The sequence below is a fragment of the Thunnus albacares genome, chromosome 20 (assembly GCF_914725855.1).
Source record: "Thunnus albacares chromosome 20, fThuAlb1.1, whole genome shotgun sequence".
NCBI lineage: Eukaryota > Metazoa > Chordata > Actinopteri > Scombriformes > Scombridae > Thunnus > Thunnus albacares.
This window is the reverse complement of record NC_058125.1, coordinates 10,224,113-10,240,359: the sequence shown is the minus strand read 5'-3', so window position 1 is coordinate 10,240,359 and position 16,247 is coordinate 10,224,113. Positions and strand designations below refer to the sequence as shown.

The window sequence follows — 16,247 nt, the reverse complement described above, 5'->3', positions numbered from 1 at the left end:
ATTAAGGATTGCAGAATTGCAGACAAACATGATATAAAGTGATCAGCAGCTCAAGACATAGTACAAGCCTGAAAGGGAAGTAGAAGAAATGTTAGATACATAACTACAAGAAATTGAAGAGAAAGAAAGTGAAGTGGCAAGTGAGTTGAATTACACCCCACACGTATAACGCTGTCATTAGTAGCATTCACAGAAAATCCATTTGAAGGGGTGTTGTTACCCAAAGGCCCCACTGGTGTGTGCTGTTGGGTCCCCACTGCAAATGGGGACCCATGGGGGTCTCAGTAGTCCTCAGTCAGCCTCTCTGTCTCAGAGGGCTGGATCTTCATCTCAGCCTTCTGGGCCTTGGCCTCATACATCTCCCTCCTGCTGGCCCTCTGGAAGAAGCCACACTGGAGGTGGAGGAGGAGGAGGAGGAGGAGGAGGAGGGATCATGGGAGGGAGTCAAAGGTTAGACTAACAGCTCAATATGGAGTAAGATGAATATAGATCAGTCAGGTGAAGGGGTAAGCAGCTATCATATAATCCAGTGAGGATCTTGTGAGTAAATAAAATTCAGGGCTACTCAAAGTCTGCGTCTGCAGAAATACAGCAGGTTCATGTACGAGAGTAATCAATGTGGTATGATTTGTAGTCTCACCTTCCAAAGTATAAGAATGATGATTCCTAGTAGTAGAATTCCCGCTACAGCTGCAGAGATGATGATCCATAACGGGAGCTCATAGGGTATCTCTACCCCTGCCACTGGTTCTACATCTACTGTGAACTACAAGAAAAGTGGAGACAGTCCAGTAAAATCATCATCATCATCATTATCAGCAGCATCATCATTATTACCATCATTGAGAAAACCCATACCACGTTAGTCTGACTGTCCATCTTTATGGTTGGTCTATTTGTAATGAACTTCAGCGTGGCTTGACCTTTAACCATGATCCGCTGAGCATTGGGATAGTCCTGCAGAAGCACACAAACATTTTCACAAAGAAGTCAAAGGTTGTAGAAACATAGAATCCAGATACACTCTTTCAAACTGAGTATTTGCAGCTATTGAAGTTACTTAATTTATCAAGAGATGGAGCTGCACAAAGCTCAATGAAGCCATTACTACATATACCCTGGACAGATTATTTAGGAACATTTTGTGCATGACTGACTAAAATCTTGCCATAACTGACCAGTAAATATGCAACAATATTTGTTTTAAGATGGCAAATTTTAATTTGGCCAGCAGTGCTTAGAAAGGAGAGCACAAGGAAGACAGATGCAAAAGTTGGCCAATAGGAGGTTTATCCCAGCGGTGCACATCTGTTAAGACTGAAATTGGTGTGAATGGATTAGCACAGGATGTCCTGCTTTAGGCTTCTGACCATATGAAGATTTATCACATTTGAATTAATGTTTATTAATGAATAAACTTATACTCATTATTGTTGTTCCTCAACCAAAACAGGAAGAAGACATGGACAGTTTTATTATATTATTAACATTTTTTGTGATGTGTGTGTGTGTGTGTGTGTGTGTGGTGAGCTGACCTCGAGCATTGTACTGTTCCACAAACGGGACCTCACATAAATCTTGGCTGAATCCGTCATGTTGAGCAGTGGACAGGTAAAAGTCACGCATCGTGCTGTTCCCTTGGAGCATTCCTTCAACACACAATGAGAAAGAGGCACTATTACACAAGTGAATAAATGCAGACAATTTTGCTCTTGCATAATTTCGTCAGGATGGACATAATCTTAATAAAATGTATATTAACAGATGTACACTATACATTCTAGACTAGGAGCCTCAATGGTTAAAACTACTTATACTGTTATAGGAGAAGAAGATTTGTACAGTATGTTGAGTGAAGTAGTCATTGCTAGTGGTTTTTAGCCATACGGCATGGCTTAGGCATGGTTGGTCTGTCAGTTGGTCGGCCTACCACTTTGCTTCAAGGCAAGGCAAGTTTATTTGTATAGAATATTTCAACAACAAGACAATTCAGAGTGCTTTACATAGAACATAAAAGGCATAAAGACAGATATAAAAGCAACACAAGGCAATATAAAAAGACATTCAAATACAATTAAAAAGTGTCAAGAAGTTCGACATACAAATAAGTTAAAATAAAATAACACAGATAAAACAGGAGAATAAAAGTTACAGTGCAGTATAAGATATTAACCCTCAAATTTGGTTTAATATAAGGCAGTTGCAAACAGAAAAGTCTTCAGCTGTGATTTAAAAGAACAGAGAGTGGCAGCTGAGCGGCAGCTTTATGGGAGTTTGTTCAAGATATGTGTTGCATAAAAAATGAACGCTGCCTCTGCATGTTTAGTTTTGACTCTGGGAACAGAAAGCAGACCTGTCCCAGATGACCTGAGAGGTCTGGACAGTTCATTATGTGGCAGCAGATCAGAAATATATTTTGGCCCTAAACCATTCAGTACTTTATAAACCAACAGTGGTATTTCAAAGTCAATTATTTATATTATATTACAGGAAACCAGTATAAAGATCTGAGAATGGGAGTTACATGATCCACTTTCTTGGTCTTAGTGAGGACTCAAGCAGCAGCGTTCTGAATCAGCTGCAGTTCTCTGATCAATATTTTAGGGAGACCCGTAAAGACACCGATTCAGTAGTCAAGTCTACTAAAGATAAATGCATGGACAAGTTTTTCCAAATCCTGCTGAGACATAAGTCCTTTAATACTTGATATATTCTTCAAGTGATAGTAGACTGACTTTGTCAATGCACTCACTCAGTGCTTGAATTGGACCATAGTCCCCTGGTGATATAGTTAGTAAATTTGTGTGTCGCTTTATTGTGGTATTGTGGTAACATACTTTGTTGTTTTCCATAATCTGAACTGTGGGAGCATGTAGATGTTGAACAGAGGAGGCACCAGAATGAAGCCTTGGGGAACTCATGTTATTTTTGTCCATTCAGTCATGTAATTACCTATAGACACAAAGTAGTCCCTGTCCTTTAAGTAGGACGCAATCAGTTCAGAAAGAAATATCTCAACAACTACAATACAAACAACTAATATTCATTCAATTTCACAGACCTAACCAGGTTAACTTTTAGAGGTAAATTTTATCTGCTGCAGAGTAATCTGTGGTGATGCAATAACTGTTACTGCTCACCACCGTCATGACCTATGAAACAACAAGGAAGTAGCTCAACATAATATTTTATGCTCATCCTACTTGTTACTTTTACCAGTCCCCCTAAAAAATGTAGATTTATCTACATATCTCTATACCATTGAGCTTTACAGTATATACAAGTTAGTATTTTATTACTCTGGAGATGATGTTCATCACTTGTGCTTATTCAACAAACAGTAATGAAACATCACTGTTCATAGTCTACTGGGGACACATAGGTAACTTTAGAGGTCATATATGAAATATCAGTGATGTGATTTCTTAAATTTCTCTCCCACGATCTGGAGATGTGAGTTCCTATCTCAAACTCTGATGAACAAATATAATTCACATATACTTCAAATAACATGTGAAAGCTGTTTGTGATCCTTGGTAAGGCAGAACCATTTCTTACCAATAAGTAGGACTCCTTTCGAGTGTTCAGTGTGATCGCTGCCTGTGGCTCGATAATATGTGGCTGGTCTGTGTCATCGACATTGTCCACCCTGATCTGCCGTTTCACACGCTTAGATCTACTCTCTGACAACTGGAAGACAAGAGAGGGACAAGGGAAAAATGAAAGCGGGAAGCAGAGGAGACAGAGACATTACATCAGAGGCCTAGTGGTAATTACTGGTTTTGATAAAGACATCACCAGATTATTCTCAGAATAGCATTGTCATTTCCACTGTCTATATGTAGGCCACACGCATCATGATTTTCTATTTGGGGCTCTGTGAGGTTTGTATGTGGCGACGCTGATGTTTTTTTTCCAAAATGTATTTCTGAACAGCCGTGGTTTGGCATTGAGACCATTTTCACACCACTTTTCTACCACAGCGATGTACTCTAGACTGCTCAGACTGCTTCAGTTCGCACTAACGTCAGAATGATTTGCAGCACATGTAAGGAACCTGTGAACAGCACAATACACTCTACGTCAGGAAAGTTAAAGTAAATTAAGTCAGCCCAGTTCAGTGAAATTCATCAAGTGTACTGTTACATTTCTCCAAAGCAGGTGAGTGGTAAGATCAAGAAAATTAACTTTTTGTTCTTTCATTAAAACAACTGCTCTATTGTTTATCTACTGTGTTTGTAGTATTTTAATAATGGGATATTTTGGGATGTGCATAGTATATCATGGGTGAAGCCAGCAGCAAGCTATAAGAAATTCGAGAACAGAAAAGCTACATGTGCAGTGTACATGTGTAGTTGACAGTGCAGAAATAGTAAACATTATAATAGAGAAGAACCACATGTAACAAAGGTCTTTGTCTGAATATGAACCTACAAAGTTTACCAGATTCATCTGTGGCAATGTTTCAAGTACTTTTTGTTGCAATAAACTGTATCCACAATCTGCATATTCAGTGCCTGTCTCTGGTTTATATCACTCTGTCTGGAAACTGTTTCAGTGTATCCAAAACATTTGGGAATAAACTTGAGGAAGTGAGTGCAATGAAGGCAATACAACAATACAATTCAGTTGACCTTTTGAGGAAAAAGGTGCATATTGTGGCTCTAAACCAAAGCCTAAAAAAGAGCCTTACAGTTAGGTTAAGCAGGTTGACAACTTCTCCATGAGGTTTACATTCTGTCTCTGATTGCCCCTTAATGACAATCTTCGTCAGGTACAGCAACCACTTGCCGTTGGCAACCTCAAAGGGCCACTCAAATTCCACAGCAAGGGTCCCCAGGTCTCCCAGGGGCTGACCTTCCATGTTTACCTGGTGGTGAAAAAAGTCAGTGGCACAAAAAAAGGGAACGTCAGTAGAAATCAAACAGATAGTGTGACATAACAGTCAGGGCTTGACTATGACTGTGTGTGACTCTTAAATAGTATCCGCCCCTGGTCATGCTTATACCACAAACCATAGCTCACATAACAATCCCTTCCCCACGCAATATTAAACTTCTGAAGGATAAAAAAAAAATCCCTCAAAGACAGGGTGGGGATGAAGGAAATGTGGGTGAGAGGCACACATATTGTAGATGCAATATACAGTTCTGGAGGTCTAATATAGTCTGAGTGGTAGAGGTGACTCACATTGAAGGTGAACTCCACCAGACTGCCCACGTCACTGGTGTTGACCATGGCTGACTCGCCCATCACTGTCCCACCGAACTGTGTTTGCACCAACGGGTTCGCTCTGGACGGGGTAAGAGTTGGAAATGATTGTACATTGTGCAAGCAGAAACTGGGGTAGAAGATAATGTGATGTGACCTACAAGTACTTAAGTGGTTGCTGTACTGTACATACAGTGCGTCATGAGATGTTACGTAATGGCACTCACATAGAGAAGGAAGGGCGGATGGTGTTCTCAATCAGCAGAGCCACAGGCACAGGCTTCAGGTCACTCTGCTCGCTGAGACTGAAGAAAGAAACAAAAATGTTTGCAAGTGTAATATTTAGTGATTATTTTACATCCATAAAAGCAAGAAGTTATCGCTGAAAATTCAAATGCAGCCTAAACTTTTGTGCTAAAGTTGAAAAAATACAATTAAGGAAAGCTACAAAATGCTTTCCTATAGAATCAAGACTGGTGCCCAAACATAAACAAATGTAGTATGTAAAAAGCTGAATTAAAACTAGCCTCTAAAATACTGTACTACTGCAAAGGAAGTACAATTCTGCATTAGTGTTAAACACTCACGTGGACAGAAGCAGCTGAGACTCAACCTCTTGTGTGTACAGATCGATCCCTGATGTCTCAAACTTGAGGGTGAGTGACACCTGATTAAGACGACAAGCAAATGAGAAGTGTGACAAGGATATTTCAGTGGAGGAAATAAAAGCCAAATCTAAGAGGGAAAGCCAGTGACAAATATTTAAAATTACCTTCTCATTGCCTTTAAGTGGATTCCCCAAATCACAAATCACTGTGCCCTCAAGACTGCATTGTACATCGCGGTCCTAAACACACAGCATATTAAAAGGATCACATTTAGCAGTTCAAGGGACTGGATATGCAAGTGCAGTGGGAACAGTATCACAGAATAACAAGTGAAGCTATTTTTACATCTTTATGACACACAAAAAGAAAAATCTAATAGTGTGATTTTGTGCTATTAAAAAAAAGAATTTAACACTTATATTTAACTATTAAACTATTAAACTATTAAACGTCCACCCTAAATTTGTCATCTGCTGCCCTCCAGTGGACGTACCGTCGACCTGACACCAGAATATCTCAGAGCATCAGGAATGGTGACGTTGAGCATGGCCTGGTGGGCGTCCTCAGCCACCTTCCCCCGGGAAGGAAAGTTGGTCACCTCCACCATCAGCCGTATTATCTTCATATCGCTGCTGAACTGAAGTACCTGGAATTTGCCCTGCCTGGACACAGGAATATATGAACAACATGTAATATTTATTCACTTATTTTTCAAATTTTGACAAGTCCTTAAATGTATTAATTTTGGCATATACATTTAGGGCCTTAAGTATACTCAGGTCTTGCCTGCTACTGTTAACACTGTAGCAGTAACAGCTAATCCTAAAAACATTGACTTTTTTGATTATTAGGCATGAAAAAAGTCTCTATCAGCCAAAGAAGGCTTCACTACTCAGAATTTCATTTCACCTGGGGTAAGCCTTTCTGCCATCATCAACAAACTGGGCGGTCAGCTGCAGGTTACTGGTACATTTGTTGTCCGAGCCACACTCCTTCTGAAAGTTAATCTGCAAGAAACGGAACAAATAATAACACATCATAAACATGTGCTTCCCTAACAATCTATAAAATGTGGCCTCTGAATGCTGTGTATGCACCAACCTCAGTTCTTTTTGTGAGTTTCTGCTCCTGGCTAAAAATTGGGAAAAAGTCCAGGTTCTGCAGGGAGCGTTTGGATTTAGGTTTTTGTTCATGTAGTGATATGTTGAGGGAAAAGACCACCGGCTCCAGTTTGTCTCTCACAGGCCCCTGTAAATTCATCCAAGAATCTTGTATTAGTCTTAATTTATTTTTTTTGTAGTGAGTATTTGTATTTGTAGTGACATCTTACCGCTAAAATCAGGTTCAGAAGATTACACCTGGTTTTGGAGGATGGCAGGGTCAGGAAGCCTGTGTATGTGTCATCATTATTGGCCTGAAAATGAACACGAGGGCTTCTTCTCCTCTCCATGTCGGCCTCCACTGTGTACTTCACCGCTTCACAAAGTGGAAATGTATACAGAACATTATAGAAAGATGCGGCAAGTCCATGTGTTGATAATTCATTAGTTTTTGACAATATGAAGAATTAACATGATGATCTGCAAGCTGCCAGAGGGCCAGTATAATTGCAGCCTTTAAATTATACAATTTGAAAGTATATGGTTTGTTTAAGTAACGGAAGACTGCTTACTGATATTTTTCTTGAAGTCTTTGTTTCCGTTGCTTAGAGTGAAAGACAAGCACAGAGTTGCTGTAATACTGTGAAACACAAAGAGAAACTGATTAATTTTCAAACAAAATTGAATGAGCAAGTGTCAGAATTAGATGCTCTGAAGAGAAATCTCACCATGGTGTATTTCCAGGACACCGATTAGGGTCCACAATCTTTGGCCTGACATTGAAGTCCTTAGTTAAGTGGATGACTGGTCGAGCCCTGGAAACACACAAACAAACAAAAGTGAATCAGACTGTGCCTAAGTTATAAAAACAGAATGATTAAACTAACAAAAGTTGAGAAAATCTTCCACCTAATGTGTCTGCTTGTACATTATTATATAATATTTACTGTTAAACTTTGTACTTCCACAATACCATCTTTTTAGGAAATAAGTTTTGCTTTTGGCTTACACAAAAATGTAATTTTCTGTTCATAAACACACAGTTCACAGTACTTTATCAACACACAGGACACAATTTGATATTTTAAATAAAATTAAATCAAAAAAGTGAAGTGGCGATGTTTTTACCCAATAATGACGTTTTTCTCTACTATTTCTACCTGAGCAGGGCGATGCGGTCATCCAGAGAGCCAACCAAGATGTCAGGGTAACTGTTGTCATCCATGTCCATCCCTCCATTGATGGAGTAGCCAAAAGTCTGGAAACCTCCATTACCCACTGATTTACCCTCAATCACCTATGGAGGGCAACAATGACTCATGAAAGATCAACACAATAAATCTGGATCTTTTAGGAGAAGTCTGACCTGTCAATCACAGTAGGTGAGACGTTACCTGACTGTACTCCTTTGAGATTCCCTTTTTACTTCCCATCCATATGTAGACCTTTCCTGTGTCATGGAAAGGAGCTCCCACTGCAAAGTCTGCAGACATTAAGAAAGGGGTGAACTATTTCAAAGAAGTGTGCAAAGGTGAGCAGCTGAAAAGAAATTGGTGGAGGTTTGTCTAGGGGCAGTGTTAGCCCTGTAGGTGGCAGCATAACACTACATAATGATTAGTGAATGCCAGCTGCTGCAATTTTTTTTTTTTTTTTTTTTTTTTTTTAAAGCTTTACAGTTTTGTGTAATGCAACATGGTCCATTATGTTTCTCTGCTGAGATAATTGCTTAGCAACAATGCATAAGAAACAATCATACAAGGTACTTAATAGGGTGCTTCTGAATTTACTACCTCTGGTTTAACTTGATGTGACTGCATCAATGAACCTGCACTTTGGGTGGAAGGATATTGTCCTCTTGGAGCTTTCAACTTAATTTCTTTTCCATGAGGCATTAACTTCATTTTGTTTGTGTAATTGTAAAACAAATGTTGTGTTCAGTGTCATACCTTGGAATCCATCTTGGTTGATATCACCAATGGCAGCAACTGCAAAGCCGAACCCAGAGGTTGCTGGACCCCTCAATACCTTGGTGGCAGTTTTCTGGAAAGATCCATTCTCATTCATGTAGATATACACTGCTCCTCCCTCATCCTTCATACGGTCAAAGTAAAACGGGGCTCCCACGATTAGGTCATTCCAACTGGAAAATACAAAACAAACATCCAAAAATTATACATTAATAAGCAAATACATGAACATTCAAATAAAACCAAGTCCTATTCTTTGCATCTCAAATGGACACGTTCCCTAAAATCTTTCAGGTCCAACAAGGTTTCATTCATGCATCAAAGGGAGACACGTGATTTTGCAATGATGTCATGACAAACACCTTATCTGAGCTGCTGAAAGGACAGGTTTTCATTCCTGCCCAGTCATACATGCATTCTCCACATAACATAGTAGATCATAACTACAGAACATTAGAGCAGTTCACACCTTAAGATACACAAGATACAGTTAAAGGCATTCATCCATGCAAGCATAACCCTTCCTTTTTCTCCCTCTCTAGCTGTGTGGCTTCAAAAATGGCATTAGGTGAAAAGCTGGAAACATTATTTCTGATTTAATGGGATGCCATTTGCAACCCATTACAATTTTTTTGGTCCCTAGTAAGGAAAACTTCATTATTGTTATATGTGACTGATTTTTGTTGATGTCAATGTGACACTGAAAATGTTATTTCAGCTTTTGGAGGAAAATGTCCTTGTTCCTATGATACCAAGCAGTAAACTAATCAGGTGTATGATGTAGTATGGGGTCCAAACAAGGAATAATGTTCTTATTTTCTAAATGTACAATATAAGAACAGAAAAGGCTGAAAATATTACTGATTTTAACTATTCACAGTTCTCCATAATTACAATAGCTGGTGTGGAGAGACATACCTGTCGTTGTTGAGGTCGGTGATAGCCAGGCTGTTCCCAAAGTACGAGCCCACTTGTTCACCGGGGATGATGATCACAGGCTCGATGTTGGTGTCAGTCTTTCTCCCAAACATCACAGAGCCCTTGGACTCGTCCCTGGGTGACCCTGTCACCACTGTGTAGTCATCATGGCTCAGCAGCTTCCTGTCTTCAAGAACTGAATAACCTGCAGAAGACAACATTAGAGATTCACTGTTAAAACTGTCATCTGACCTTTGTAAAGGCAATATGGGCCATTTTCAGTACCAAAATGGCATTTGCTGTGATACAGATGACACTATTGTGAAATGAAAAACATCTTTTAAAACTGACGTCCTCATTTCTTGTGGCTGTCTTGCATTTCACTCTGACAACCAGATGTCCATCTGACTGTGGGAAGGTTAAATGGTAAAAAAGGATTTTACATATTATATCATACAAAAACAGAAACATACCCATATAACTGTATCGTCTGTTCAGCTGTCCAAAGTCTTTTCCAGTGGAGTCCCATGCATTCCCTGGATCCGGATCTCTCCATGTTACATGAACATTCCCTTTATATCAAAGCAGAATCAGACAACAATGTTAAAATCTGCTTCATGCACAACAGACAGGTTTCCCAGACAGAGAATAATCCTACTGTTAGACTAACACTAGGATTGTAGTAGTCCTCAATGGGGTTTAATCCCTGTCTGCGAAACCTGCCTATTATTTCAATGTTAAGTAACAAAACACCCTCTTTTTGGCGTTAACTCTTCAGTGCCAACCTTGCCACAGGTAGCTGCCAGTGGCGCCGATGTAGACATCAGTGTCTGTCATGCCAGCTGAGATGCCCATGTTGCACATGCCCTCAAGCTCCATGTCGAAGTTGGGGTTACAGACCTCATAACTGTATGTCTGCCAGTCATCGTTGGGGTCATAGGTCAAGTCATTACTCCTTACATAACATTTTCCTATCATCCGACGCTGCTCCTCTGTGCCGCCTTGGATGATCTTTACATAACGATGTCCACATGCCTGGACACAAGAGGAGAGAATGTTTTAATTTCTTCTGCATCCAGTGTAGCAAAAAATGAAAATATCCAGCAGAATTCATATCAAAAGGACAAAAAAATTCCCTCTGGAAAATATAACTCCTTACTCATGCACATGATTTCAGTATGACTCTACATGGCATTTTCTACCTGCATGTGTCATTATGTCTTGTGGGTGTGTTTGTTGAGTGTAACATCCGGTGGCTGTATGCTGCAGCTGTCATCCGTGATGCTACATTATGGTATAAACAGGGTGTCATCGCACCCTGCATCCCCTAAATGCTACAGTAAATGTTGCTGTGCACTTAATATGTCATTTGTGACATTGAATAATACAGTAAAACAGGGTGTCATCTCACCAGCACGCGTCCCCCTGGCTGGTTTCTCTGGCTGGCCACGGTCACACCCAGCCACATGCCCTCCACCATCTCTGATGGATTTGCTGTGGATGTGTCAGATAGGTTGGGTCAGGTGTGGAAGTTACATTAAAAGGTTGACTGAAAGCTAATAACAGTAAATGTGCTTTGTGAATGTGCTGTGCTGAATAGTGTGGAGTTTTAATTCTATTAATCTGTCAACATGGAAATACAGTGTACAAAATACAGTTTAACATCCAGAATATTAAAATGTTTGGAATTTCATTTAGGGATCAATCAGTTTTAATGTCAGAATTTCAGTGTCATATTTTAACTAATCCAATCAGCATCTTGTCAGACCATCCATTATATTAAAAGAAACATCCACCATGATTATGGTGATCACAGTCACAGGAAAACCAACCTGAACAGTAAAGTTTCATTCAGCCTGGATCATGCCCTGACAAATATTAACCACAAAAATGCGCTGTGACTGCAGCAACTCCGACCTCAACATTGTATGTGACGAGGAATCCTTTCATTATAGTTTTTACTTTTAGCCTCCAGGGGGCCGATTCACCTCCAGGTAGTACAGTGTAAGTCTATCAGTTAATAACCCTCAATTAAAAGAGGATGCCTTTCAGAGATTTCGTACCCTGGAGCTCATCATGTAGGTGCAGCAAATGACTGTGCATGCTATGGAACATGACAAAGATTAAGCTTTGCGATTGTTTGACACACTCGCTCTGTCCTTAGTGAAGAAAGTGGAAGCTCATTTGCAAGAATTTTATGGTTTCAGCTCCTTGCTCTGCAATCAGGGAAATCCTCCACGGTACCTGTATGTGTTAAAGGGGAACTCCATTCCTTTTACACTAAAAGGTCAGTTTTCTAGTCACACACACAACCCTGATGATGTCATCAGTTTTATTGTGGGTTGGGGACTATAAATGTTTAACATAAAACCATTACGAACTTGGGGAATGGAGTTTGAAAGACATGTTAACCTGGCTGGGGGGTTTATTATGGGAAAGAAGGATCCAGTGTTTTTGGAACTTTATATCCAGAAAGGATTTCTCAGCTTCTGTTGCTTCAATTTTGACCGGTTTTTATTTATCAGCTTTATGGAAGTGCAATACTAAATCACTCGAACACCCCTTTAATTACTATTTCTAGATTGCTTTTTAGCTATGCTAACAACAATGGCAATGTTGGTTGTTCCACCACTTTGGCCCAGACTAAAATATCTCAAGAACTATTGGATAGACTGCCTTCAGATTTTGTACAGATATTGATATCTCCCTTGAGATGAATTACAATAACTTCAATAATATGGTAATATGGCAATAGTGGCAATATCAGGTCACAATTTTAATTGGTCCAATACTTTGATTTATGACCAACTACTGGCACAACTAAGACATTCCTAACAGCCTCAGCTGTATACGCTAGAATAAGATGGTGAATATGGTAAACATTACACCCACTAAGCATGAGCATGTTGGCGTTGTCATTGTGAGCATGTTAACATGCTGATATTAGCATTTAGCTCAAAGCTCACAGCTGTGCCTAATGCCACATTCTTGTCATATCTGAGTTATCATAATTATAAAATTTCTTAAAAATGTCAATACACAGTATTTTAAACCTTCCCACAACCAACTCAGTTATTATACAACCTTCTTGACTAGTCAAAAGTCGTTAAGATGGGCTTCCCATCTCTACCATCCATATATGACTTGAGTGCGACATTAGAACAGCCTCATGGAAGCTGTAGAAACTTGTTTTCACATCAATGATAATTCCTCTCTCGCTCTCCCTCCTCTTGGAGTCTGCTCAGGTGCATCAATTGGCTTTACTGTGTGGCTCACTCACTTGAGCTGACCAGGTCCATTCTGGAGCAATCATTGGTGTCCATGGTAATGGGACAGGAGTAGACAGCTCCTGTTTCATTGACATTTTGTAGTGATATGGCTTTCTCTTTGGGTGCTCCTGCTATAAGGCTGGAGACACACACACACACAGGAAAACAGGGAGAGACAGATAGAGTTTATTAGATTATATCAGAGCCTTGTCATGGTGTTAGATAATACAATGTAGTGACAGCAGCAGCAACAAGAAGAAGCTAGACTACTTCACAGATAATCCTGCTAGTCTAAACAAAGAAAAAATCCTACAAGTTTGAGTTGTAGTATATTTGAATGAGCATCTTTCTTCAATCTTCCACCCAGCTTTTAGCAGTATGACACTTTGCCCGAATAAAGTACATGAATTATTAAAGGTGACACCTGAGACACTGAATATGTATTCAGTTTATATAGACAGAAAGACACACACACACACACACACACACACACACAGAGTGAGCTAGTTCATGTGACTTGTAAATTAAAAGTGGAAAGAGAGGAGCAGTCAGAGCATGACCCGTGACAAGTCTGGGCACCACACACACAGACACAAACTAGTTTCTTGGTGATGGATGTGATCTTTTTGTCCACTCACCCAGACACTCCCTACATCAGCACCTTTTAACACACCACACAACTTTGAAGTAGAGGGATTACTCCTCTGTGCTGGGACGCACTATTTACTGTCAGCACAAGATTTATTAACTCCACTTTGTAGGAGGAAAGTGCAGACAATCTTGTTTACAGTGTGTGTGACACAGGGCCTGCTGTACTATGTCTGGAAACAAATGCATATAGTCGAGTAGTCAAAGTGCAGATTTACAGCATGTCATTATTTTCATTCAAGCACTCTGAGAAAGTTCAAGCATTGCTGGTTGGTTGCTGATATGTTATTGGCAGTGGTGAACAATAGAAAGTGGTGAGTCAAGCTGTTAGTCAAGCTTGTGGGCATATTAACTGTGGGGTGCAACGTCCCTTACACGCACTGATAAGAATGAATAAATACAGATAATGGGTGTAGACATGAAAAATTCTCCTTTACAGTTAGGTCATTGTACCTTTGAATCAAAATGTCTGTCATGAGTCAACCCTACATTGTTCCAACTTGAGTATAGATCATTTCTTGTTAGAGGTAAAACCTGATGGACGGATGAAATATTCAACAGATTTAGCAAGATAATGTCATTTGTTAACCTGCTAACGCATTACTCACAGGTTATGTGGTGGGTTTTCATTCATTCAATCACAGTGAGACTGTGTACCAGGCTCTATCACTCCACCACGGTGTCTGTATTTTTAGACCCTTCCATAGACAAAATGCCCCCATACACACTTGCAATCTAATCATGAGAACATCTCAAGAAGCCAGACAAAATATTTTCCCTTTGATGTGTCACCTGAACACGAACAGACTCGGAAGTTTGCATGAAAATCAGTCATGTGAGTTTGGTTTGGTCGCTGATCTTGTATCGAATTACCCCATTACCAATTTGAAACTTGACCATGTGGGAGATGACAATATTTCTAATCTCAGGTGCTGTGGCAGATATTTTATCCTTTTCTTGTCTCTACTTCAATCAGCCAGGTTGAGAAGTAATTTGGTTCGCGACTATATGAGAGGGAAATACCATTATCCTCTGCTTTTTAAGAGTTAAATATACCAGCAGCAAGCATTGCACCGAATATTTTCCGCTGATGCATGAAAAACAGACGTCCTGCAGCCATGTGTGCATCATTTGAAACAGAAAGGTACAATTATCCCTTCTTTCTGCTACCAGATGGCCAAGATGGCCTCTCAGGGCCGGCAGTTTCCAGTAGACTGGGAAGAAGAGGCCTTGGTTCAGGTAATCATTCTGTAATGCAGACAGCATCTGAGATTCCACAGAGGTTTGTAGACGTTACTGGGACTGACAGATATGTGGAGAATCAGGGCCACAGAGTCCCGCTGTGAGTGTGTGGGGGCCCATTTTGTGATCTACATTATGAGTGTACATGTGTGTGTTCATACTATGAAAGTGTTGACCACATGAGCAAGTGGGTGAGTGTATATACCGTACATGGTATATGTCTGCATCAGTGGCTTGCCTTTCTACAGACCTTCCATGGCCATTAAATCAGAAGTCACGGACACCCAAAGTGTTTTTCAGCTGTTAGGGCCCAAAATACTGACTTACAAGGTTAGCCATTCTTGTGGGAAAACCAAGCTTCATTATGGGAGATTATATAAATCATTTAGAGAGAGCAAGAAAGAAAGGGGTCAAACCAGGGAATAAACAAGACTGTTATGAAACAGTGTGTGAACTTTGCTCGCACCGAGGAAAAAATTATGAGGAACTGGTACACAGAGTCCAGCTCTAATCACATGTGCTCCACATTGGCTGGCTGCTTGTTGCAGCAAACCAGACAAAAAGATCTGATCTAGCGTCATCTAGTCTCATAAACATAATCACTGTCGTTTGACTGTCTCAGAAGAGACACGTGGGTCACCTGTGTTTGTTGTGGAAATTCAACACTGTGGATTGACGCCATCAGCTTTCACAAACAGTGAAGACACAGTTTTCAAAGTCAGCAGTTCTATTTTCAGCCTTTTCATGTTGTAACTTCCAAAGGTAATACTGTACTTTATTTAATTAGGACCCCTAACATAAACTCTCCTCGCTATCATAATGACTGAAAGATTCCACTTCACATATGCAAGGCAAGCCAGCTAGATCATACACATGAAAACCAACTTTCTCCAAATGTCAGTTTTTCTTCAGCCTTCCTCACCCACACACACATCACCAAAACTTGTCGTTACAAGGTATTGACTCAGCCGTGACAACACGCCTCATATCCTGTCCTGTTGCAACTACAACAATGTGCACTCTCCTCCTATCTCCCTTCCTGCTCATCACCTCCTCATAAACAGGCTGTCAACGGCTCAGGGGAGGGATTGGGAAGGTGGGGAGGGGTTGTGGGGGGCAGCCAGCAGCTGCATTCCTACTCTGAGGACATGTTGAAATTTGCCCCTTCTGCCAAAGAAGTGATCTGAGCGGCTGGCTATTACTAACATTTACTGTGGTTAACACACCCAGGTAAGGTGAGCGTGGCTGCATTCTTGACATCTAGAGTAAGAAACTCTTACAGGA

General features: G+C 40.3%; 1 protein-coding gene across 1 annotated transcript in view; it reads right to left on the bottom strand.

Annotated features, from left to right (window-relative positions):
* The window catches only part of itga3b (integrin, alpha 3b), a 32,367-nt gene that overhangs the window by 1,897 nt on the left and 14,223 nt on the right, over positions 1–16,247 (bottom strand). Inside the window, exons 2-25 of the mRNA XM_044337556.1 lie at positions 13,085–13,212; positions 11,216–11,298; positions 10,590–10,839; positions 10,278–10,376; positions 9,805–10,009; positions 8,866–9,059; positions 8,314–8,402; positions 8,080–8,216; positions 7,648–7,734; positions 7,492–7,559; positions 7,150–7,295; positions 6,921–7,067; positions 6,729–6,826; positions 6,313–6,481; positions 5,984–6,058; positions 5,799–5,878; positions 5,439–5,516; positions 5,191–5,293; positions 4,694–4,870; positions 3,559–3,690; positions 1,536–1,649; positions 859–957; positions 641–766; positions 221–392 (exon numbers count right to left, since the gene is read on the bottom strand). Coding sequence (XP_044193491.1) covers positions 282–392; positions 641–766; positions 859–957; positions 1,536–1,649; positions 3,559–3,690; positions 4,694–4,870; positions 5,191–5,293; positions 5,439–5,516; positions 5,799–5,878; positions 5,984–6,058; positions 6,313–6,481; positions 6,729–6,826; positions 6,921–7,067; positions 7,150–7,295; positions 7,492–7,559; positions 7,648–7,734; positions 8,080–8,216; positions 8,314–8,402; positions 8,866–9,059; positions 9,805–10,009; positions 10,278–10,376; positions 10,590–10,839; positions 11,216–11,298; positions 13,085–13,212 — 2,995 coding nt within the window. The 3' untranslated portion in view covers positions 221–281. The remainder of the gene's footprint in view (positions 1–220; positions 393–640; positions 767–858; positions 958–1,535; positions 1,650–3,558; positions 3,691–4,693; positions 4,871–5,190; positions 5,294–5,438; positions 5,517–5,798; positions 5,879–5,983; positions 6,059–6,312; positions 6,482–6,728; positions 6,827–6,920; positions 7,068–7,149; positions 7,296–7,491; positions 7,560–7,647; positions 7,735–8,079; positions 8,217–8,313; positions 8,403–8,865; positions 9,060–9,804; positions 10,010–10,277; positions 10,377–10,589; positions 10,840–11,215; positions 11,299–13,084; positions 13,213–16,247) is intronic.